Raw genomic sequence first — 25,990 nt, 5'->3', positions numbered from 1 at the left:
ATTCCATTAAAGTCCTCACTTGTGCCTTGTCGATAGTGGGCAGGCTTTGGGAAGTCAGAAAGAGAGCCACTGGCTGCAGAAAACCCAACCTCAGACCTGCTCTAGTAGCCATGGCATTTATACGGCTGATCCAGTTGAGTTTCGGGTCAGTGGTGACTCCTAGGATGTTGATGGGGCATTTGGCAACTGTAATGCCATTGAATGTCATGGGAGGTGGTTAGCCTCTTGTTGGAAACGGTAATTGCCTGGCGCCTGTTTGAAGCAAATGACTTAGCCCATGCCTGAATGTTGTCCAGGTCTTGCTACAGTCAGGCACAGATAGCTTCATTATCTGAGGAATTGTCAATGGAGCTGAACGCTGCAATCATCAGCAAACATCCCCACTTCTGACCATCTCCACCATGAAAGGCTGGGGCTGGTTTGTTAGAACTGTGGAGATTGAGCTGTGTTTTGATAAAGATGTTTTAAAATTATGAAGGGATGGAACAGAATATAGAGAATCAGACTGTTTGCAATGGTTGAGGGAATTTAGATGGAAGATTGAATGTAAAATAATTTAGGGTGGAGACCAGGAAAAGCTTTTTTTTTTTAAATGCAGGTGGCTGAGAGGCTGTGGAATGCATGGTGTTAATGATTGAAGCAGAGACCATGTCCACATTTAAGAATGGGTTAAATGGGCTGGTTGAAGGAAAGTGGGGAGAAAGAAATAGGGGAACTGTGCGTGTGGCGGATGAACACCAACATGGAGTGCTTGGGCCCAATGGCCTGTTTCCCTGTTGTAATTTCAGAGTATTTCTATGTAAAGAATTAATGACATCCAAGAGGGAATGAGGATTTAAAAAAAAAAATTCAGCACGTTGTTATGATTTGGAGCGCACTGCCGGAAAGGGCAGTAGAAGCAGACGCAGTAGTAACTTACAAAAGGGAATTGGATCAATACTTGCATAGAGAAAATAAACAAGGCTGTTGGGAAGAGAGCGGAGAGCGGGTGTAATTGGGTAACTCTTTTGAAGAGGAGGCTTGATGGGCTGAATGGTCTCCTTCCGTGCTGGATCATCCCGTGAGCGTCCTGGAGCAAGTCCTGATCTGCAAAAGTAGTACTGGCTTTTTGAGTTAAAAGATGAAGACCATTCTTGTAATAGCAGCCTGTCCCTTAAGACACACAACATTGCAACAGCATCTGTGGCATCAGAATGCCAGCATGCTCCTGTAATTCATGGGCAATCCTCTTCTCACTAGATTTTAATTTTCAAAAGTTATACTAAAAAAATCTTCATGGGTGGTAGCTGTGGAGGAAATAATAGTTAATTATGTTTGATATTTCAGTCACACTGGAGAGGTTACAGACAATGGAGGGATTACCAGAAGAGGCTTCATCACCTTCGAGACAATGCAGATGCTGTAATTAAGGTACAGACCACTTGGTTCTGGGCTCCTTGTGTCATGCAATATTAATTATAATGAAGGAAGTCTGGTATAAAGCACACAATAATATTTAAAGATCCTTCAGTAGTTCATTAGAATTTTATCCAGTTGAGTAGTTGAGGCCAGGTTGGAACCAGTAGGTGTGTGCTTGTGTGTCCTGGGTGGTGAGTGTGGAGATGGAATCAATGGTTCTCATTCCATTGAACCCCCTCTGAAACTGCAAGGGTTTGGAGGTCTGAGGGAATCTGGGCCCCTGCAGCAGAATGACCTGCTGACACTGGCTGTCTGCATTGGCAGGGAAAGTACTGGGACATGACCAGTGCCCGTGGAGCTGTATCCAAGCATGGGTCGATGACCGCAGGATAAGAGGGAGAGCTAGTGAAGGCAGGAAAAAAAAAACAAAGTTGCCTTTCCAGAGTAGACTGAGAACGGTGAATGTGTGTTGTGCATGTGCCTACAAACAATCCATCTCCAGCTGAGCTTTAACTGTGTTATTGGTCTCAGATGGTGCTTTTGCGTAAATGAGCATGCTGAGATTTGTACCACTTTTAAATCACTTAAAATTTCGTCCTTTCAGTGATTGCATTAGCAGAGCAATGAAAACCTTGAACAACCTGTGCTTTTCAAATAGGCTCTCGTGAAGCATCTGAAAGTAATAAAGTGAAAAATTATGAGTCAAGCCCAGCTGAAGGGCTGAGGCTCAAAGGTTGACAGGAGCAGGAAGGAGTGACATAAATAAGGAAGTATTGTTTTGGTGACTTCAAGCTTGGTTCTAGCAGGCAGAAATGAAGGATGTGACAATCTCCTGGGGGACAAAATGAGAGTCAGAGTCAATTGGGGCAATGAGATTTGATCTGGGAAACAATTATCCCACAAGAAATGACAACGGTTCAGTCTTCCACAAAGAGCAAAGGGATATGGGGTAAGGACGGCAAGTGGAGCTGAGGCAGAAGAGCAGCGATGCCCCGATTTCTTATGTCTCTGAGGCTGGCGCAGGCAACTGGCATCTAATCTGTAAAACCACTTCCATGACACGCTGCTGAGATGGCAAAAAGAGCAGTGAGATATGGTCTATCTGACTGCAGTGCTCTGTGGAGAGGCCAGCCACTTCCCCCGGGTTGAAAGAAAATCGGGAAAGCTTCTCCCAGGTTTTGCTTGTGCACTTCCTGAACGCTTTTGTCTTCCATATATTTTCTGTTGATGCTGACATCCTGTCTTAACATCAAATTCTAGTTGGCCCACCCTTTGTTTCCAGCCTGCTGTTACTACACTGAAAGAAATGGAAAGCGTGGGGTCTTGGAGACTTGCATATTTATTGTAGTCTGCGTGAATTTGAGGTGCCTTTATGGTTGGCCATATAATTAGGATGCATTTATAATTGGCAGCATGTGTAATCTGGCAGTGCCAGTAAAAAAGCTGGAATAATTGGCTCCTTTTTAAAAGTAGCAAGTAGGGAGTGACAGGAGTAGCTGTGACTCTCTTAGGAGGGTCTGCCTGGTAGTTGCCTACTGTGGCATCTTTTCATGTGCTAGGCGTTCGCAGTTGAGTCGTGCCTCCCCGCGGCCCTGCCGGTAACAACGATTTATTGTTGGCTAAACGACCAAAAGTAGCATGAGACGGATGGTGATGTGTGAAGATCAATTAACTGAACAGTCGAAGGCACTTACAACCCCAGAAAAAGCAATGGCTAACCTGTGGGGATTATGCCCTCCCGGATGGGGCGTATCCTAGCCAAAGAATGTCCCCACAATGGTGTCGCATGCCGTGAGAAATGTTCATGCTACATGAGTGCTGGACCCATACAGAGATGGTGCTCGATAAGGTCAAACCTCAGAAGACAGCAGAGTCTGGTGGAAAAGGGAAACGACACTTCGGAGGGACGGCAACCTCCGGGGCCAAAAAGAGATGGGCAGCTAAGAAGGCCATATACAAGACTACTCAAACACTATTCTAAACAGACAGGAAAAGACTGGCAAGACAGATCGTGGAGGTGTCCTCTACCATGGTTTGCCCTCTTAGCAAAGAGCAGTTGGTGAACCATTTCAAGATTAAGTTGAGCAAGCCCGACAATAAAGCAAACATCTCCAAGTTCACCAAATATGCAGGACACAGTGATTACAACTCTTTGATGAAGGCTATTGAGAGTGAAGAGATTGAGTCTGCACTAAATGGGCTAGACCCAAGGAGTGCATCCAGACTTGATGGCATGAAAATTGAAGACATCGATGATATATTTGGGGAGGATGACACCTGGCCTCCCCATCTGTTCTCTCTTTGGTTGGAATCGGGCGCCATCCCGGAGACTTTGAAGAAAAGCCAAACTGTGCTGATACTGAAAACAGAAGACACTAAACTCTTAGAGAACATTGATAACTGGTGACCAATCACTATTGGGCCAATGCTGCTATGACTCTTCGATAAGATTATGTCGAAAAGGCTCAGTGAAGCAGTGGAATTTAACCACCAGAAAGGCTTCATAGCCACCGCCCCCAGATGCAATGAAAACATTGCCATCCTGCAGAACAACATCAAGGAAAGACCTGGCTGTTGTCTTTGTGGACTTAGCCAAAGCGTTCGATTCTGTTGGGCACAAAATGCTGTCGAAAGCCCTGGACAGAATGGGCTTACCCAAGAATTTCATTTAAAGGGAGGTCCCATAAGCTAAATTTCACCCCCTTTCCCCACCCACAGGGTACTGAAAAGCCCACATAGACCCATGGGCAGGAGTTGCTGAGGACAAGTGGGCGACCAAGCTCAGTTCGTGGTTCTTGAGCCAGAGAGCGGCAGAACTCTGACCATCAGAGAGAATTGAGATCCTGAAAACCCACATTATTCCGAGAGTGTACTATCACCTGATCCTCACAGAAGCAACCCAGCATTCACTAGTTGAACTGGAGCAGGTAATAAGGAAAGCAGCAAAAGAGATTCTGCACCTTCCAACCCACACTACTGATGGACTTCTGTGTGCCCGCATTAGAAACCGGGGTCTGGGCCTCCCCAAGTTGGAAATCCAGATCCCATCGGAAACTAGAGTCCCTTGAGTACTCCAACGACGAGGTAATTGAAGCATCATTCCAGTATCGTGGGGAATGTAACCGATGCCATCACGGGGTACAGGAACCTGAAAGTCCTTAAGGAGATTGAGGATTTCCTGTAAGCCGAACATGGTGAATCCCAGGTGGACAGAGAACATGGACTGGAAGATCAGATTGACATGCATTGGGCGGGTATCCCTTCACCTGAGAGAGAGAAACCTGGAAACAGGTAAGCATCATGGAAGAGAATGGGAGTTTGCGAAACCGGTGAATCTGCAATGTCAGGGTATTCAGTACTACAAGAACAATCATGTGTCAAACTCATGGACCAAAACCTGTCGTGAATCGAGCAGTCGCGGTTTATCAACAGGCTGTTACTAAGATGTAACCTCTACCTGACCAAGACAACGCTCGCACACGGTCAGTGCTACTCGATTAAAGCTTGCAGAAGGTGAGGGGCCGAATGAGACCCTTGCTCACATATTGGGCAACTGCCCATCAGTGAAAAATGCACGGATCAAGTGACATAATAAAATCTTGGAACAGCTCTAACAGTATGCAGCTAAATATGGTTGGACTTCTTATATGGAACCAAGAATCAAAGCACCCAATGGATCACTGGGAAACCCAACATAATATTCAAAAAGGAGGAGGAAGTGCCAGTGGTGGACAAACGGTGTGGTTGAAAAGGCATGGAACGAAAAGTGCGAGAAATATGAACGCCTTACGCCATAAAACTTTAGAGCTGACCAGAGGAGCAGAAGTTAAGTTCTTGGGTTTGGTGATTGGGGGCCAGAGGCAAATGGCTGGAAAGGAACAGCGCTCCTGAAGTTTCTGAAGATCCAGAGGAATAAGGCAGATTTCAAGACTATTTCCCTAACACTTGAGTTCTTGCAGATCTTTAATGATGTTGTCTCATGAGCTCCTTAACCTATTAAGAGCCCAGCAGTCGACAGCAGGTGATTACCAAGGGTCGAACACAGTTGATCTCCCTCGGATCCCATGGTGTTGATGTTTTCTGGCTAGTGGTGATGGTAGAACCGGAGCCCCAGATGTTGGGTGGGGTTACATCGCTTTAACGCAGGATTGTAATTGTTTGTTTGTGCTTGTCCTGACTCATTACTGTAGCATGGAATACTGTTAAAGCTGAAGCTTCAGATGATGTGTTCAAGGGTATTGGTCTTCGTACCGCTAACCGAAAACCTCAACTCACTTGCGTTTCCCAGTTGGTGTAGAGTTCCTCCACGCTTGGTGACATCGAAGGCTTCTACTGACTACTGCAAGATCTTGCCATTCCGCCCCTAACACCCAGTACCCGCTGGCTTCTCTCAGCTGTGGTCACTGCTGGAGGTATTGTTCACATGGACCAGCCACATGAATACTCAGATTGGGCACTCCTAAAACAATTATAATTAAATAGCAAGTGATCTCCAAAGCAGAGTGAGTCTGTTACCTCCATTGAGCTATTCTGTATTAGTTATTGAGCCTTCAGAAATGGCTTACAAAGGAAACGCCCTCTTGAGAAAAGTCATTGAGGAGAAAGTTTGCTTTTTAACTTCTAAATTTCTTTTAAATTTCAATTTTTTTTGAGGAAAAGTTTTTTTTTTAAAGCAATAACCTTTTGAAGTCACTGGGATTTTTAGCTCCAGGGCATGTTCCTACTTTGCCACCCAAACATCCCATGTTTATCCTGGGGCGTTCCTTTAGATGTCACGGCCTACGCTGCTGCTCCTGGACATTGTTCACCCAGTCGGGTGAGATTTTGCTTGATTTCTGTCGTTAATTGTTCTCTAATGTTTAATTTTTAAAAAAAAATTATTTCCTAGATTCAGTCATGGGCGAGAATGTGGCAGGCCCGGAGGAGATACAGGGCAAGGCTACGACACTTCAAGAACAATGTAAGCTTGACTGAGTTAACGTGTGTGTCGGCTATGCCTCTGTGTAAAGTAGCTGGCAGCTTTTAATTTGGTGGAGATAGAAAGAGAAGACATCGAATGTTGGAAATTTGACCACAGCGGTTCTGAGTGAAGGCTCAAAACTGAAACATTAATTTATTTTTTTCTCTCTTCAGGCGCTGGCTGCTTGTCGTGTGCTCACAGTGCATTCTTCGTCAATTTTCTCCCAATGTCTTCCTGGCTAGCCTTCCATTCTTCATCCTCTGTAAACTTCAGCTCCTCCAAAGCACTGCTGTCCATAATCGTGACTTGCACCATGCCCCATTCGCCCATCATCTCTTTGCTTGCCGAAAGACCTTTGCTCCCAGTCCACTATCGCCTCAAATTTAAAACTCTCGTCCTTGTTTGCAAATCCCTCCATGGCCCTCGACCCCTCCCGATTGAACCTCCTCCAGCCCTAAAACTCTCCGATCTCTACGCTCCTCCAGTTCTGGCCTCTTGTCCAGCACTGATGTTTAATCCTGCTCCACTAGTGGCCATACCTTCAGCTAACTTGGCTGTAAGCTTTGAAATTCCCTCTCTAAACCTCTGCTCCTTTAAGACGCTCCTTAAAACATACCTCTTTGACCAATGTCAACTACCTTAATATCTCTCGATGTAGCTCGGTGTCAAATTTTGTTTGACAATGCGCCTGTGAAGCACCTTGACACCTTTTACCCCAGTAAGATGCTTTAAAAGTACTTCCTTACCTGTTGGAACATCCGGAGGTGTTGAAAGGCACTACAGATATGCAAGCCGTCTTTAATAAACTCCTGAAATGGCTTCTCAATTTTAATACGACTACTTAAAGGACCCCACCACCTTCTAGGGCAATGAGCATGACATTACCAGCCTTGGCCACATCCTGACAACACATGAAGACAACACTGGAAGCCCTTTGCTTTGGCCTCCTTTGTTGCTGTGCTGCAGATACAAGAAAGGAAGTACCTGCATGACCTCAGGCTTTTCCGCCAATGAATTGCTTCTGAAGTGTAGTCAGTGTGGTAATGTAGGAAATGTGCACAGCAATCTCCCACCAACAACAATGCAATCATCTGTTTTAGTGATGCCGGTAAAGGGATAAATATTAGCCAGGTGACTGGGGAGAACCCGCTTTTCCGCGCCCCCAATGGTGTCATGGGTTCTTTTGCATTCGCCTTTTAAAGGGCAGGTGAAGCCTTGGTTTAACATCTCGCCTGAAAGATGGCACCTCGAACAGTGCAGCACTCTCTCTCTACTGCACTAGGAGTATTGGCCTGGAGTTTGTCATTGGGGTTTGAACACACAATCTGCTGACTCAGAGAAATGTTGCAGCTGAACCATGGCTGATGCCTAAGGGCCACATACTGGATTTCAACCGTGGCTGTCTTTAAAATGGATGTGTTATAGTTTTATTTGGGTCGAGTGTACGACCCAGGCTTTTTTGAGTAACGGAAGCAGATTAAGCAAAGTGATTCCACAGACTGAACTTGGAATTTAAGGGCAAGGCTGTGTAATTTTTTTTTTTTTAAAAGAGGAAACCACATACCCGAAGTGAACTTCTTGATTTTGAAAAATTTGCCATTTTTGTTCAGCATGATCATCTTCCAGAACAATCTGTATAAATCCCGCTGAAAGGGACATTGATCGATTCATGCTTGGCGATGAGCTGAGCTTTAAATCCTGGGGTTGGGTGGAATTAAATCACTGAATTTGAGTGGCAGGTTTCTGAAAGACAGGAGTGGGTTACCTTGATTCCACTTCCTCATATCCACGTTCCTGTAAGGGCTCTGTTCCATTTTTCCAGTTTCTACAGTTCTGTTGCTTTGTTCGGATGGTGCAACCTTCCATACCAGTGCTTCCGATATGTCTTTTTTCCTTAACTGAGGATTCTCCACCCCCCCCCCCCCCCCTCCGCCTACCGTGGTCGACAGGATCCTCGACCCTGTCTGTTCTATTTCACGTACTTCTGCTGTCATCCCTTTCCCTCCCTCCCAGAACTGTGATAGGGTTCCCCTTTTCCTCACCTTCCACCGCACCAGCCTTGATATTCAATGAATCATCCTCCACCCTTTTGCCACTTCCAGCGTGATGCCACCACCAAACGCATCTCCCCCTCCTCTTTCAGAATGCTGAAGGACCATTCCCTCCGCGATACCCCGGTCCACTCCTCAGTCACCCACAGCACCCTTCTCCTTTTCCTACAGCACCTTTCCCATGCAAGCAGAAGAAATGCAACACCTGCCCCTTTTACCTCCTCCCTTCTCACCGTCCGAGGCCCCAAACAGCAATTCACTTGCACTTTCAATTTAGTATACTGTAATCGCTGTTCCTCTACATTGGGGTGACCAAACGCAGACTGGGTGACCACTTTGCGGAGCATCTCTGTTCAGTCTGCAAAGGTGACCCCAAGCTTCCAGTCATTTTAATTCTCCACCTTGCTCCCACTCTGACCTCCCTGTCCTTGGCCTCCTACAGTGTTCCAATGAAGCTCAATGCAAGCTTGAGGAATAGCACCTCATCTTTCAATTAGGCACTTACAGCCGTCTGGACTCAACATTGAGCTCAACCATTTTAGATCATAACTTCTACCCCCACTTTGATTCATTTTTCTTTGCTTTTTTTTTCTCGTTTCTTTCCTGTTTCCTTTGCTTTCAGGCAGCAGCTATTCCGGATCCTGTCATTCACACTTCCTCCAGACACATCTTTTGTTTATTTACTTGTCTTATCAGCACTTCCTTTGGTCTTGTACCATGAGACCTTTTGCCGTTTAATCTCTGCTGTCCTCCAGCCCATCGGAGACCTTCCCTTTTGTCCTTCCCATCCTTTCACTTGCTGAAAACCGATTATTTCATTTCTAACTTTTGCCAGTTCTGATGAACGGTCACAGACCTGAAACGTTAACTCTCTGTTTATCTCTCCACAGATGCTACCAGACCTGCTGAGTATTTCCAGCATTTTCCGTTTTTAATTTCTGATTTCTAGCGTCCGCAGTATTTTGCTTTTGTGTGAAGGTGGGTAGGAGATGTGCCCAGGCTAATCACTTGGATGGACAGCATTTGGGGCAGAAAGGCTAGCTCTTGTTGCCTGGCACTTATGAGGATGAGTTTCCTGCTGGAGTAGATATATCATGTCCTTGACACACGGTATTAGACAGGATAGTTTACTTGCTCAGGAGTTTCCGTTCTGTTCACAATATTTATACTTGGGATTTTGAGATGGTGATCGTATTGCCACACATTTGTACCCAGACTCCAAAGGGAGTCGTGCACATAGCGCACTGCTCAGGGCCATAATGTTTTAACCCTTTCTTGGATGTTCTTCCATCTGGGAGAGCAAGATTGCAAAACCGTCCCTTGCAGGGAAAACCGCATTTAAACCGATAAGTTAGAGCTGTGTAATGTGCTTTTTATTTTATTTAGAGATACAGCACTGAAACAGGCCCTTCGGCCCACCGAGTCTGTGCTGACCAACAACCACCCATTTATACTAACCCTACAGGAATCCCATATTCCCTATCACCTACCTACACTAGGGGCAATTTACAACGGCCAGTTTACCTATCACCTGCAAGTCTTTGGCTGTGGGAGGAAACCGGAGCAACCCGGGGAAAACCCACGCGGTCACAGGGGGAACTTGCAAACTCCGCACAGGCAGTACCCAGAATCGAACCCGGGTCCCTGGAGCTGTGAGGCTGCGGTGCTAACCACTGTGCCGCCCTGTGCTTTGTCGTGCTGCATGTAATTCAATGCCTTAAGTTAGCCGTACCATTTTCAACATCAGCGATGCACGCCTTTACCCACCAGTACTTCGCCCATAATGTGCAGTAGCTTGCATTGGTAATGTCTAAAAGTAATAACATGCTCCAAGGTGCTTCACCGGAACATAATCGGACAAAATTTGACACTGAGCCACATGAGATATTTAGGGCAGCTCCAAATGCGCTCTCCACATATAATCCTAGTTCGAAACGGCAACAACAACTTGCAGTTATAAAGTGCCTCGAATGTAGTAAAATGCACCAAGGTGCTTCACAGGAGTATAATAGGGCAAAGGGCAATTGTGTCTCTCATTAATCAGATAGACCTCAACCTATAACACAGCTGTAATAAAACAATGTATCCTCTGACTTACTGTGAGCAATGCCTACTGGTATGCACCCGCTGTTATCCTATCATCCACTATCCCAAGTACCCGCCAAATGCTTGCAGGACAGAGCCTTTCCTTAAAATATCTCTTCAATGCACAGCCTGATTCAGTGTTTGTATTTCATCTCTTTTTTTTCTGATGGATTAAACTATGTAATGTTTATTTTGGGATTGGGATGATGCACAGTCCTCCGCTGAAGGTATTGTTGTACAAGAGTGTAATGTGGGGGCTCTCGGTTGCTCACCACTTTCCATTCGGGATTGGGTCCACTCAGCTGTCAGCTGTGGCTCAGTTGGTCACACTCTCGCATCTGTGTTACAAGATTCTGGGCTCAAGTCCCACTCCAGGGCTTGAGCACAAAAGTCAAGGCTGACATTCCAGTGCAGTGCTGAGGGAGCGCTGCACTGTCGGAGGTGCCTCCTTTCAGGTGAGCTGTTAAATTGAGGCCCCATCTGCTTGCCTGGGTGGATGTAAAAGATCCCATGACACTATTTCGAAGAAGAACAGGGGAGGTATCTCTGGTGTCCAGGCCACTATTTATCCCTCAATCAACATTACAAAAAAAAAATTATCTGTTTATTGCTGCTTCTGGACATTTGTGTGCATATACTGGCTGCCGCATTTCCTGTATTACAGCAGGGACTGCACTTCCAAAAAAAAAAAGTACTCTCAAAGCTTTACAGCCAATGAAGTGCAGTGGTCGTGAAAGGCACTCCTCTGACGGAAGATGTCCACTAGCATGAAATCCCAGTGATGTGGTTTTGGAAAGTCTAATAATCCATTTTCTTGCAATCCCACAGATTGCTTCAGTGGTGAAGATCCAGGCGTTTGTCAGAGCAAACAAGGCCAGAGGAGACTACAATTTGTTGGGTAAATGATTTTAAACCCAGCCATGTTGTGTCGGTTACCTGTGTTTGAGTTCTGCAGCAGTTTCCTTTATGTTTAGTTTAGTTTAGAGATACAGCACTGAAACAGGCCCTTCGGCCCACCGAGTCTGTGCCGACCATCAACCACCCATTTATACTAATCCTACACTAATCCCATATTCCTATCACATCCCCACCTGTCCCTATATATTTCCCTACCACCTACCTATACTAGGGGCAATTTATAATGGCCAATTAACCTATCAACCTGCAAGTCTTTGGCATGTGGGAGGAAACCGGAGCACCCGGAGGAAACCCACGCAGACACAGGGAGAACTTGCAAACTCCGCACAGGCAGTACCCAGAATCGAACCCGGGTCCCTGGAGCTGTGAGGCTGCGGTGCTAACCACTACGCCACTGTGCCGCCCTAACCAATTCCAGCTGGGGACACGTTCTAATGAAGGCTCAAAATGCAAAGGTGCTGGGCCCCCTGATTGGCCAGGTCCTTAAAGGGATGGGGAATCCCAGAGCTGGGCACTTAAGTGCCCGAGTGCCATTTGTTTCATGCCGGGGGTGGAGGGGGCGGTTCCGAAAGGCCGAGGCAGGGTTCCCCTGGCCTTTTCGGCCCAGCACCGGGAGCCCCGCCGGCATGACTAATTCCAGCACTATAAATGCAAGTCTTCAAGGTGACATAAAAGGGGGGGGGGTGCATCTGGATTTGGGCAGTGACACTAAATAGCGCGATGGAGCTGAATATCCGGTGGAGTGCATAACGTGTGCCTGATGTGACACAACCTACCTTGTGTCCCTGTCGTGTCCCAATTTCACCTCAGGGTGTCTGCAGCTCAGTTATGTAAACAGTTGGAGAAGAATTTAAAAGAAAAACTTGTGTTCCTCAGTCCACGCCAAGAACCCTCCACTGAGTGTGGTGAGGCAGTTTGCTCATCTCTTGGAACAAAGCGACCATGACTTCCGCGAGGAGTGGGAACTGATGAGACTGCGCGAGGAAGTGGTGCAGCACATCCGCTCCAGTCAACGTTTGGAACAGGACCTGAATGTCATGGACATCAAGATCGGTCTGCTGGTGAAGAACAGGATCACCTTGCAGGTGAGGGGCTATCCGGCCTTTCAAGCCAGGGGATGCTTCGGGTTAAACTCCTCCTGTAGTAAGATTGTGCGTCCCAGGTTACATGCAGTGTGGTAAGTTTCACAGGGATTGTTCAGTTTTGTGTAACCCAAGAATGTACAGTACTGAAACGGGCGATTTGGCCATGCCAGTGCCCATTCTCAACACAAGCATTCTCACGGCCCTATTGCATCTCATTTGATTCGCATAACCTTCTATTCTTTTCTCCCTTGTGAATTAATGCGGCTTCCCCTAGAATGCATCTGTGGAGTGTCTCAAACACCCGCTGTGGTAGCAAAGTCTACATCCTCACTACTCTATAGATAAAGAGAATTCCGTAGTGGATTTATTAGTGACCATCTTCTATTGATGACAGAGATTTGATTTTCCTACATTAAAGATATTCTAGAAATACAGGTTGTTGTAGAGTATAGATTCTACACATTGTCTATGAGTAGAAACATCTCCACGTCATCTATCCAAGCTAATCTCTTCATAATTTTAAAGACCTCCGTCAGGTCATGTTGTCATAGTGTTCTCTCTTTTTTCTGCAGAAAAGATCCCAAGCCTCCTGAGCCTTTTCTGATCGTTATAACCTCTCCGTTCTGGTTTCATACTTGTAAAATTGTTTTTGCACCACCTTCTCCAGTGCCTTTATATTCTTTTTTCAACCATGGAGACCAAAGCTCTGCACGGTGACTGCAAGGGCGGTCGAACCACAAAGTTTGATGCCAGTTTAGCACCGCTTCCCTGCTTTTCATTTCTATCCCGCCCGAGAAATTCTTTGTTTGCTTCTGTCGTGGGTTCTTTGCTTTTTTTTCTCTATTTTTTCTGAGTTCTGTGAATCAGACTATTTATCGCAGTTGAGTCCTCATGCCTCGGAGGATGTTTTCATTTGCCTGATATCCAGATGAATTTGTAACGTGCCCAGGAAAAAGAGAGAACACTATGACAAAATCTGGTCGAAGAGGTTCCGCTCTGGCGCCACAGGGTGGGTACTTCCAGTTGCTGATCGGCCGATGATATCTTTCCTCGCGTGCGTTGGGGGCACCAGATGACACCACTCTTGGCAGAAGGTGCAGCTTCGATGATTCTGCCACTTGTCACCCACGCCTGCTCTCGCTGGCGTAAAAACGCAGCCTTGTTTCAGCTGCTGCTTCTAACCCGCCATGCAAGTACAGATCGGAATAAATTCTGCAAATTATTTCTATTTGAGCTGGATAGATTCGCTCCTCCCTCAAACACCAGTGTCAGATAAACACACTAAATTCTGGAGAATTTTATATGAAGTTAAGCAGGGGCATGATGTTTAACTCTGAGCTGTGATAACCCTAAGCTCTAGAATTCCCTCCCTAAACCTGTGCTTGTGTGTGTGTCCTGTATGTTTGTGCCTGTCTCTGTCTGTCTCTCCAAAACCTTTCCGACTAGATTTTTGGTCACTTGTCCTAATATTTCCTCGGTGTCAAATTTTGTTAACCCTCCTGTGAAAAGCCTTGGTTGTTCTACTATGTTAAAGGCGCTATATAAATGCAGATCAACAATAAAGATAAATCATGGTCAAAAAGGCTTCCTTTTGGTCAAAGATATTGTTGCTGTAATTCACTGTGTTTCCTCATTGACGCTATGACATGTGAGTAGAGGGTAACTTCACTGAGCAAGTGCAGAAGCTTTATTGGGTATAGTAATGTATCCTGATTTCATTTTGTAGGAAGTGGTTTCCCACTGCAAGAAACTGACCAAGAAGAACAAGGGGCAGCTGTCAGACCTGATGGTGCTGGACAAGCAGAAGGGGTTAAAGGCTCTCAGCAGAGAGAAGCGGGAGAAACTAGAGGCGTATCAACATCTGTTCTACCTCCTGCAGGTAGTGGTGCTCAATATCTCCTCCGGTAACCCTCCTGTGTCGTCCGTTATTTGGCTTGAGGGGTAGGTTCACCAAGTCTCTGATGATGCACTCCTGGTCTTACACAATTGTGATGTGAGGGAGAATCGGCCAGTGGTTTCTTTCTCACCAGGGGCTGGAATACAAAGTTGGTGGGTATGTTATTCTGCAGTGGTATAGACCCCGGTCACATCCTGTCTGGAGTTCTGCATTCAGTTCTGCACACTACATCTCAGAAGGGTATGTTAGCCTCGGAGATTCACCAGAATGATCCCGGGGCTAAAAGAGTTCAGTTGTGAGGACAAGTTGCACTGACTCTGCTTGTATTCCCTCGAGTATAGAAGATTAAGGGGTGATCTAATTGAGGTATTTAAGATGATTAAGGGGTGTGTCATAGAGTCAGCGCTGAAACAGGCCCTTCGGCCCACCGAGTCTATGCCGACCATCAACCACCCATTTATACTAATCCTACATTAATCCCATATTCCCTGCCACGTTCCCACCTTCCCTCAATTCTCCTACCACCTGCCTACATTAGGGGCAATTTACGATGGCCAATTTCCCTATCAACCTGCAAGTCTTCAGCTGTGGGAGGAAACCGCAGCACCCGGCGGAAACCCACGCGGTCACAGGGAGAACTTGCAAACTCCGCACGGGCAGTACCCAGAACTGAACCCGGGTCGCTGGAGCTGTGAGGCTGCGGTGCTAACCACAGCGCCCATTGTGCCCCCCGGTTCGATAGGGTAGATAGACTGAATTTGATAGATTTTTGTTAGGTAAGGGTATTAAGGGATATGGAACCAAGGGCAGGTAGGTAAATGAAGGTTTAATACAGATCTGATATGATTGAATGGCGGAACAAGTTCAAGGGGCTGAGTGGCCTCTTCCTGCTCTTAGGGTGTTTATTTCTCCCTATCCTCCCTTTGCCCCCATATCTCCCAATGGCGTCAAGGCTGAATTTGGTAACCTATCTTGGGAAAACCATGCCCCATTATCTGAAATCTGCCAGAGAAATTGCTCTTTTGGCCTTCCAGAGTGCTCTCCCTCCCTTTCCAAAGCATTGGACAAACGCTTCGCTTGCTAGCTTCTGCCATTTTTCTCTCTAAAGCACTTTGAGATGTCTCTGCAGCTGAGGACCACTTAGAAATTGGAAGTTGTTGAGCTTGTTTTTGAACTGGAATAAGTAATAGGCAAGAATGGAAGCAGTGGCCTTACTTACACGCGTATGCAGTTAATTATTTATTGTCAAAGGGTTAAATTTGAAGGAGGACCACAAACTTCGAGCTGCCTCAGTTCAGATTGTAATCTGGGATCCATTGTATCTTGTGGTGTTTCGGACTAGCTGAAGGTGTGTTGGGCCTTGTTGTGCTAGAATTTTAATCGCTTTTGATCTGCATCTGTTTCTCTCCTACCAGACAAAGCCTGTGTACCTGGCCAAGCTGATCTTCCAGATGCCCCAGAACAAATCGACCAAGTTTATGGATTCCGTGATCTTCTCCCTCTACAACTACGCCGCCAATCAGAGAGAGGGCTACCTGCTCCTGCGTCTGTTCACCACTGCTCTTCGAGAGGAGATTAAGTACGTGATCATGGTGACGGGGTGTCTCCCCTCTATCCCTCACCCCTCCCCCCCCCCCTGCTTCTTGATGGTGGCAAGCCTTGCTGGGGTCCACTTTCGCATGTGGCAGTAACCCGCAGTTAGCTCACCCAAATGGCCATTAGTGATGTGTGATTTTTAGACAGCAGGCTATTTGACTGAACAGGCATCACATGTATGCTTGGGTCCTGCCCTGATCCGACATCCACATAGACCAGCATTCTCCAGCAGAAGTCGCTGAATGGCGGGCAGTAGTGGGAACTCTGTCCAAATACTCTGGGGGCATGCAGAAGCTTCCATAGTATCCCCACGCAGCCACAGCTAACATCAGTGAGCAAGCACAAAGCAGAGATTGAACCTCAGACATGTTGTACTGAGCAATACTGTGCCTTTATGCACTAAATCATTAGGGCAGCAATTCTGTTCCTTCTGTAGCAGTTACTGCGATTTGTACTCTCTCTGCGATGTGAGTGAGAGCCCCATGTTGATGATTGCGTGTGCTTACACAAGATGTGGCGTGCCAGATACGCAATACCAATGGGTTTATTTCTGCTAAGTGCCTCAATATATGGTGCCTCTCGAGCTAACAAGAAAGAAGTGTCAAAACAAGGAGGATTTAGTGTTTTTGCTTGTCTTTCTCGATGTCTCTTCTCACTTAAGTGGCCTTGAGCTCAAACGCTCATTTTCTAATGGCTCCAGAAATGGCTGGAAAAGGAAAAATGTTGCACTGATGCAGAAGGAGTGCTGTTGTGTGGTATAGGCTGAATTGGTTGATGAAGTGCAGAGGGAGTGTATATTTCTGCCTATCCAGTCTAGATCTGCAGGGATGCAACTCTCCTGAAATTTCTCTGTTCCTCTAATTCCGGCATCTTGCACATCCCCGATTTCCTTCATCCCACCATTGGTGGCTGTGCTTTCGGCTGTCTAGGCCCTAAGATTGGGAATTCCCTCCCTAAACCTCTCTGCCCTCTCTCCTCCTTTAAGATGCTACCTCTCTGACCAAGGTTTCGGCCACCTGTCCTAATAGTTCCTTATGTGGCTTAGTGTCAGATTTTTGTCTGATTACACTCCTGTGAAGCACCTTGGGATTTTTCGCTATCGGGCTGTATAAATGCAGGTTGCTGTTTCTGAAATTAACAGGAATAGCTCGGAAAGCTGAGGCCAATTAGCACTGTCAATACCTGTGCCAGTACCATCCTTGGACAAATTTTCCTCTTGTTTTCTGCTGGTGTGGGATTTCCAGGAAGGTAAGGGGTTAATTTTCAGGTTTGTGTCAATGCTGCAGGAAGCCTCTTAGCTTGACCTTTTACTTTGTAGATCAAAGGTTGACCAGGTCCGTGAGATCGTCACTGGAAACCCCACCGTCACCAAGCTTGTGGTGAGTTTTTATCGGAACGTCCGTGGGCAGAACGCCTTACGGGAGATCCTGGGACCCGTCGTCAAAGAGATTCTGCAGGATAAATCTCTGAGCATCAAAACCGACCCAGTCGACATTTACAAGAGCTGGGTGAACCAGATGGAGACTCAAACTGGGCAGAGAAGGTAAGGCTCAGAATAGGCAACCTTTATAAAGCACGGAGACTGGGCCCATCCCTGTCTCAGCTGGGGAAGTGGAATTTATCTACTCCGCTTCCTTCCCCTGGGTTTAGAGTGGCATTAAATTAGCTGGGGTTCCTGTTGCTGGGTTTGTTCATTGCCCCAGCTGGGAAAGCCTCTGCGGGCGTTGGGCAAGCACTGGATCAGGCTTGGCTGTGATGCCATCTGAGACAAATAGCTTGTTCGATACTCGCTGTCTAGAATTCTCACACGAATGCCCATCAGTGGGATACCTGAGGTATTTGGTATGCATTACTTCCCTTCCAGAGCCCACTGCTGACAGAAAATCACTAGCTCTTGTAGCCTTGGTGGAATGTTTAATCTCCTGTCAGTCGCTGGTGTGTGGCTGCTCCATTCTGCTCAGACCCAAAGGCTTGGAGGGGGGGGGGGGGGGTTGGGTGCAGCGGCAGGGAGTAGTGTCTAATCAGTGCCCACAGTCATCCAGTGTTTAATTCTCTGATCTGAACCGAATCTCTCTGTAATTGCACTCCTTCAGGTTAAGTTTATATTTGATTTAGAAACAAGTTAAAGTTGGGGAGGGAGGCAGAATTGATGATGTCTGCTTTTATTCTGCAAATATAGCTCTTTCCTATTATTTTGTTTTCTGTATCTTGCTTCAGTCGCAGTTCCTGATTGTGTAGCTGATTTTTAGCCTGCAGGTTCTTCTGTACTGCTTTCAGAAGGAATACAAAGCAATGACGTTAGGTGCTTTATATGTTATGTTCTTGGTCCTCCTATCCTGAAGGTTCCTGCTCTTGTTGGAGCTCTCGGGCTCCAGCTGCCCTGTGGTACTTTGCTCAAGTGCCTATTCTTCACAGAGAGAGCTGACAGGCTATTTCGCTATGGCCATGTATTGCCTCCTAAGCGCTCTCCTGTCTTAGTTGACAGCCACACTTGAGCTGCAGTCTTCAGGTAGTAATTGGGGGTGTCGAGAAAATCTATAGCTTCAGTTGTCAATCCTTGGGTGAGGCCAGCTAACTCTGACTGAACTGAGAATTGACACAGATGCCTTCTGATCTGTGCTATGCTGATACAACTACAGGCTCAGTTCTGATTTGCTTTGTTTTAAAATGTGAGGCTTATAGAACTAAATACTTTAGTGTGAGTACTTAAGTTCATCTTTAAAACAGTAGTTAAACATGTTTATTCCTTAACGGGACATATTCTGGCCTCATTTATTATCATCGCGGATATGTGGACAGGTCCTTTTCCAAGGTGGTCGCCAAGGATTTGAGCAGAGCTGCCATCCTTCCTGGTCTCAGGCGTCCAAATGGTCGTCTTTATCTAGCTGTATCTATTTATTGATCTTGTATGAATGCAAACCTGCTTAGGGTTGTGCTGTTTCAAAGTCTGATCAATCTTGTCTTCTTTCTCTTGTGTAAATGAGTTCAATATGAGTAGATACATTGGAATTAAAAATATGCTTGTAGTCTAATGCCTGGGGTGTTCTTGTATCTTAAACTCCAAGGCCTTTCTAACTTCTCATGTCTCTTGCAGTGAGAATTCTGTAAGCTGGGTTATTTCTGGGAATGCGAGCTGAGTGGAAGATAACATGGTGTGTTTTCTTTCCTTCAGTAAACTGCCGTATGAGGTGACTCCAGACCAAGCCCTGACCCACCATGAGGTGCAGCGGAGACTCGACATATCCATTCGCAATCTCCGGGCTGCCACTGACAAATTCCTCAATGCCATCGTCTCCTCCGTGGACCGGATACCGTATGTACTCTGTAAAGTTACCTCCAAATATATTCAGCACAACCTCATAACCTGGGTGGGGTTGTGGATGTTGCTGGGCAGAGTTTAGTGCTTGGCATAACTGCAACTTGATCTAAAAATTAAAAAAAAAACTGCTTTTCTGTTGTGTTTTTCACAAGTTTAGATGTCCCAAAGTGCGCTATGAGTAATTTTGAGTAATTGAGTAATTTTTTTGAAGTGTAGTCACTGTCGTAACATTGGAAGCACAGCAGTCATTTTGTGTACAGCAAGCTCCCACAAACCGTATGATGATGGCCAGGTAATCTTTACTTGTTGATATTGTTTGAGGGGTAAATAGTGAGCGGGACACCAGGGGGAACTCCCCCGCCCTTAGAATTATAGAATGGTTACAGCACAGAAGGAGGCAATTTGGCCCATCGTATCTGTGCTGGCTCTCTGAAGTAGCAATTCACCTAGTGCCTCTCCCCCACTTTCTTCCTGTAGCCCTGAACATTCATTCTTTTCAGACAATAATCCAATTCCCTCTCGAGTGCCTCGATTGAACCTGCCTCCACCACATTCTCGGGCAGTGCACTGCAGATCCCAACCACCGGCTGCGTGAAAAAGGTTTTTCTTCATGTCACTTTTGCATCTTTTGCCAATCACCTTAAATAGGTGTCCTCCAGTTCTCAAACATTCCTCCAATGAGAACAGTTTTTCCTATCTACTCTGTCCAGACCCTTCATCATTTTGAACACCTCTATCAAATCTCCTCTCGTTCTTCTCTTCTCCAAGGAAAACACATCCAACTTCTCCAATCTATCCACGTAACTGAAGTTGCTCATCCCTGGAACCATTCTCGTGAATTTTTTCTGCATTCTCTCCAATGCCTTCCCATTCTTCCTAAAGTGCAGTGCCCAGAAATGGACACAATACTCCAGTTGAGGCTGAACCAGTGTTCTCTACAAGTTTAACATAACTTCTAAAATAAAAGCAAAATACTGCGGGTGCTGGAAATCTGAAATAAAAACAAGAAATGCTGGAAATACTCAGCAGGTCTGGCAGCATCTGTGGAAACAGAAGCAGAGTTAACGTTTCGGGTCAGTGACCCTTCTTCGGAACTGACAAATCTTCGAGGTTATAAGCAAGTGAAGCGGGGGTGGGGCAAGAGATAACAAAGGAGAAGGTGTAGATTGGACAAGGCCACATGGCTGACCAAAAGGTCATGGAGCAAAGGCAAACGATATGTTAATGGTGTGTTGAAAGACAAAGCATTAGTACAGATAAGGTGCTAACGGACTGAAGATTGAACAGCAAGAAGTACAAACATGAAAAAAAACAGTGGGTAAGCAAACTGAACAAACTAAGATGAAATGAAATAAACATGTAAAAAAGAAAAAATAACAAAAAATAAAAGTAAAATGGGGGGTCCGTCATGCTCTGAAATGATTGAACTCAATGTTCAGTCCGGCAGGCTGCAGTGTGCCTAATCGGTAAATGAGATGCTGTTCCTCAAGCTTGCGTTGATGTTCACTGGAACACTGTACCACTACCAAACGCATCTTCCCCTCCCTTCCCCTGTCAGCATTCCGAAGGGATCGTTCCCTCCGCGATACCCTGGTCCACTCCTCCATTACCCCCACCACCTCGTCCCCTTCCCATGGCACCTTCCCCTGCAATCGCTGGAGGTGTAATACCTGCCCATTTACCTCCTCTCTCCTCACTATCCCAGGCCCCAAACACTCCTTTCAGGTGAAGCAGCGATTTACTTGTACTTATTTCAATATAGTATACTGTATTCGCTGCTCACAGTGTGGTCTCCTCTACATTGGGGAGACCAAGCGCAGACTGGGTGACCGCTTTGTGGAATACCTCCGCTCAGTCCGCAAGCAGGACCCTGAACTTCTGGTTGCTTGCCATTTCAACACTCCCCCCTGCTCTCATGCTCACATCTCTGTCCTGGGATTGCTGCAGTGTTCCAGTGAACATCAACACAAGCTCGAGGAACAGCATCTCATCTACCGATTAGGCACACTACAGCCTGCCGGACTGAACATTGAGTTCAATAATTTCAGAGCATGACGGGCCCCCCATTTTACTTTTATTTTTTGTTATTTTTTCTTTTTTGCATATTTTTTACATGTTTATTTCATTTCATCTTAGTTTGTTCAGTTTGCTTACCCACTGTTTTGTTTCATGTTTGTACTTCTTGCTGTTCAATATTCAGTCCGTTAGCACCTTATCTGTACTAATGCTTTGTCTTTCAACACACCATTAACATATTGTTTGCCTTTGCTCCATGACCTTTTGGTCAGCCATGTGGCCTTGTCCAATCTACACCTTCTCCTTTGTTATCTCTTGCCCCACCCCCGCCTCACTTGCTGATAACCTTTGACATTTCTAATATTTGCCAGTTCCGAAGAAGGGTCACTGACCCGAAACGTTAACTCTGCTTCTCTTTCCACAGATGCTGCCAGACCTGCTCAGTATCTCCAGCATTTCTTGTTTTTATTTAACATAACTTCCTTGCTTTTGTACTCTATGCAGGTATTCATAAATCCTAGGGTGCTGTATGCTCTACTAACCGCTCTCTCTACTTGTCCTACCGCCTTCAATGATTTATGCATATATACTCCCAGGTTCCTCTGCTCCTGTACTCATTTTATAGAATTGTACCTGTTATTTTATATTGTCTCTCCACATTCTTCCTACTGAAATAAATCACTTCACACTTCTCTGCATTAAATTTTATCTTCCACTTGTCTGCCCATTCCACCAACTTGTCTATGTCCTTTTGAAGTTCTAAACTATCCTCCTCACAGTTCACAATACTTTCAAATTTCGTATCATCCACAAATTTTGAAATTGTGTCCTGTACACCAGAGTCTAGGTCAAAAATATGTATTGGGATGAGCAGGGTTCATAACACCGACCCCTGGGGAACTCCACTATTGTATTGGCAACAGAAGCTGGGGGAGAGGAGGAGAATTTTTTACGCAACAAGTTTTGATCTGGAACGCGCTGCCTGAAAGACCGGCGGAAGCAGATTCAGTAGTAACTTTCAAAAGGGAATTGGATAAATACTTGAACGGGGAAAATTTGCTGGACTATGGGGAAAGAGTGAACTGGGGAGTGGACTAACTGAGAAGCTCTTTCAAAGAACCAGCACAGGCCAATGGGCTGAATGGCCTCCTTCTGTGTTTTAACATTTTGTGATCTAATGTTGATCTCCTTGTTACCTGTACAGGTATGGAATGAGATACACTGCGAAAGTGTTGAAGAACTCACTGCACGAAAAGTTCCCAGATGCTACTGAAGATGAATTGTTCAAGGTAATGTTTAACCAGTGGGCGTGCTCAGTCTCACAGGTCACGTTCCACTTTGTCCCGTGACGCACTCAAGCAGCCCCTAATAACCCATTCCAAGGCAGAATGGGCACAAGCTTTGGAACAGGAGCTCTGCCTGTCCCTTCCACAGGAGGGATCCATGGGAGACACATGGGCAAGAGGGATTGAAGATAGTAAATGAAATGGCTCAAATGGTAAAAGCACAGGCGTGGCACCCAGCCATACACACAAGGAGATCCCGAGTCTACACTATTGGCTGATCTTGGCTGGGGAGGTCAACAATAGGGAGCCTACTGCAGTTGGTCTTCGTATACCCTGGGTTATGGGACTAATAGGGCCCCAGGGATGCCTACTAGTTGGGTGTGTAGATCCAGCGAGGACAGGATTTGTCTTCATCATGCTCCTAAAGTTGAATATCCTGTTAATACTCTAAGCCCATTTGTGCGGAATAACGTGTCTTGAGTAAGGTCATCCAGTACTGGATGTGCAGAAATTTCTCCAAGGAAAGACTGAAGCCATTGTTTTGGGTCCCCGCTCCAAACTCAATACTCTCTCCCTGGCAACAGTCTGAGTTCAGCCAGCCTTTTTGCAATCTTGGTGCTGCATTTGACCCTGAGATGAGCTTCTAACCTTGTGTTTTTGCCATACTGTCACCTCCGTAACATCACCTGACTTCGCCCCTGTCTCAGCTCATCTGCTGCTGAAACCCTCATTCGTGCCTTCGTTACCTCTAGACTAGACTATTGCAACACACTGCTGGCTGGTCTCCCACATTCTACCCTCCCTAAACTTGTGGTCATCCAAATCTCTGCTGCCCATGTCTTAACTCTCACCAAGTCCTGTTTCCCCCATCACCCCCTGTGCTCGCTGACCTACACTGCCTCCCGGTCAAGCAATGTCTTGATTTCGAAATTCTCATCCTTGTTTTCAAATCCCTCCATAGCCTCCCCCCCCCCCCCCACTCCCTATCTCTGTAATTTCCTCCAACCCCCTCCAACCTTCTGAGATCTCTGCTTTCCTCTAATTCTGGCCTCTTGAGCATCCCTGATTTTAATCGCTCCGCCATTGGTGACTGTGCCTGCAGTTGCCGAGGTCTTGACCTCTAGAATACCCTCCCTGAACCTCTCCTCCTCTCCACCTTGCTTTCCTCCTTTTAAGACACGCCTTAAAACTTTTGGTCAACTGACATAATATCTCCTTATGTGGCTTGGTGTCATACTTTGATTTACAATGCTCCTGTGATGTTTTATTACATTAAAATTGCCATATAAATATAAGTTGTTGATTGTGAGAGCCACCATCCCCCATAATAGCAGTATAGGGTTTGAAAAAGACATGGTAATGTGTCCATCCATTCAACTATTTGGTAACTGGCACTAATTATTTCCTCCTTTTTCTGTAGATCGTTGGGAACTTGCTATACTATCGCTACATGAACCCTGCCATTGTGGCACCTGATGGCTTCGATATCATTGATGTCACTGCAGGAGGTGGGCTGCGTGCGGACCACCGCCGCAACCTGGGCTCCATCGCAAAGCTGCTGCAGCACGCTGCCTCCAGCAAAACGTTTGAAGGGGAAAACGGTCAGCTCCGCACCATGAACGACTACCTGTTCCAGTCCCAGCAGAGATTCAGGTCTCCACTTCTACATCTCGCTCTTGTTTCTGTCAAATGTTTCCCTGGCTCACCCTTCCCGCAGAAGGAATTGGTTTCCCCACTTTGTGGCATTCAGTGTTGGGAGCAAACGTTTACAGGAGCAGGTACAGCGCGGGGCTAGATACAGAGTAAAGCTCCCTCTACACTGTCCCCATCAAACACTCCCAGGACAGGTACAGCACGGAGTTAGATACAGAGTAAAGCTCCCTCTACACTGTCCCCATCAAACACTCCCAGGACAGGTACAGCACGGGGGTTAGATACAGAGTAAAGATCCCTCTACACTGTCCCCATCAAACACTCCCAGGACAGGTACAGCACGAGATTAGATACAGAGTAAAGCTCCCTCTACACTGTCCCCATCAAACACTCCCAGGACAGGTACAGCACGGGATTAGATACAGAGTAAAGCTCCCTCTACACTGTCCCCATCAACCACTCCCAGGACAGGTACAGCACGGGATTAGATACAGAGTAAAGCTCCCTCTACACTGTCCCCATCAACCACTCCCAGGACAGGTACAGCACGGGATTAGATACAGAGTAAAGCTCCCTCTACACTGTCCCCATCAAACACTCCCAGGACAGGTACAGCACGGGGTTAGATACAGAGTAAAGCTCCCTCTACACTGTCCCCATCAAACACTCCCAGGACAGGTACAGCACGGGGGTTAGATACAGAGTAAAGCTCCCTCTACACTGTCCCCATCAAACACTCCCAGGACAGGTACAGCACGGGGTTAGATACAGAGTAAAGCTCCCTCTACACTGTCCCCATCAAACACTCCCAGGACAGGTACAGCACGGGGTTAGATACAGAGTAAAGCTCCCTCTACACTGTCCCCATCAAACACTCCCAGGACAGGTACAGCACGGGGTTAGATACAGAGTAAAGCTCCCTCTACACTATCCCCATCAAACACTCCCAGGACAGGTACAGCACGGGGTTAGATACAGAGTAAAGCTCCCAGGACAGGTATAGACAATATAAATGCAAGGTATAGCTCCTGACATGCTGCCCTGTGAAGCAAGGTCGTGTATAGCATAGGTTGAAGGTGCTGTCAATGTCGTTTGATCCCTAATCTTCCAATGCAATCATGCTGCACAGAAGGCCATTCTGCCTGTTTACCTGTGCTAGCTCTTTGAAAGAGCTGTCCAATTAGTGCCCACCCACCCCTGCTCTTTCCTATAACCCTGCAGTCCCTGCGGTTTTCTCCCCTTCAAGTATTTATCCAACTCCTTTGTGAACCACTGACTTTTTCCTCTTTCCACAAAAGCCAACTTCATGACTTCGGTGGCAGTGACCATTTTGTCCTGTGGACCTGCGCCCTGCAGTAACTAAGACTGAGACTTATCTCAGTTGGACCAAAAGCCCTTAACCTCCTTTTCCAGACATGAAAAAGCACTATTATGCTGCACTGCTTAATCTCCTTTTGCTGCTAATTATAGCTTTCCCCATCTCTTTTTGTACAAAGATTAGATTAGAGATACAGCACCGAAACAGGCCCTTCGGCCCACCGAGTCTGCGCCGAACATCAACCACCCATCCATACTAATCCTACACTAATCCCATATTCCTACCAAACATCCCCACCTGTCCCTATATTTCCCTACCACCTACCTATACTAGTGACAATTTATATTGGCCAATTTACCTATCAACCTGCAAGTCTTTTGGCTTGTGGGAGGAAACCGGAGCACCCGG

At 46.3% G+C, this 25,990-nt stretch overlaps 1 protein-coding gene across 2 annotated transcripts in view; it reads left to right on the top strand.

Moving 5' to 3' along the window:
• LOC137356787 (ras GTPase-activating-like protein IQGAP1) overlaps positions 1–25,990 on the top strand; it is a 93,889-nt gene that overhangs the window by 41,093 nt on the left and 26,806 nt on the right. For both annotated transcript variants that reach the window (XM_068022547.1, XM_068022548.1), the window contains 10 exons: positions 1,327–1,410; positions 6,287–6,358; positions 11,323–11,392; positions 12,289–12,497; positions 14,224–14,376; positions 15,810–15,973; positions 17,309–17,533; positions 19,163–19,303; positions 22,530–22,614; positions 24,032–24,264. In XM_068022547.1, coding sequence (XP_067878648.1) covers positions 1,327–1,410; positions 6,287–6,358; positions 11,323–11,392; positions 12,289–12,497; positions 14,224–14,376; positions 15,810–15,973; positions 17,309–17,533; positions 19,163–19,303; positions 22,530–22,614; positions 24,032–24,264 — 1,436 coding nt within the window. The remainder of the gene's footprint in view (positions 1–1,326; positions 1,411–6,286; positions 6,359–11,322; positions 11,393–12,288; positions 12,498–14,223; positions 14,377–15,809; positions 15,974–17,308; positions 17,534–19,162; positions 19,304–22,529; positions 22,615–24,031; positions 24,265–25,990) is intronic.

This window comes from Heterodontus francisci, chromosome 46, assembly GCF_036365525.1.
Source record: "Heterodontus francisci isolate sHetFra1 chromosome 46, sHetFra1.hap1, whole genome shotgun sequence".
NCBI classification, from domain to species: domain Eukaryota; kingdom Metazoa; phylum Chordata; class Chondrichthyes; order Heterodontiformes; family Heterodontidae; genus Heterodontus; species Heterodontus francisci.
Note: the sequence above shows the minus strand (reverse complement) of the source record. Positions and strands in the feature narration are given on the sequence as shown.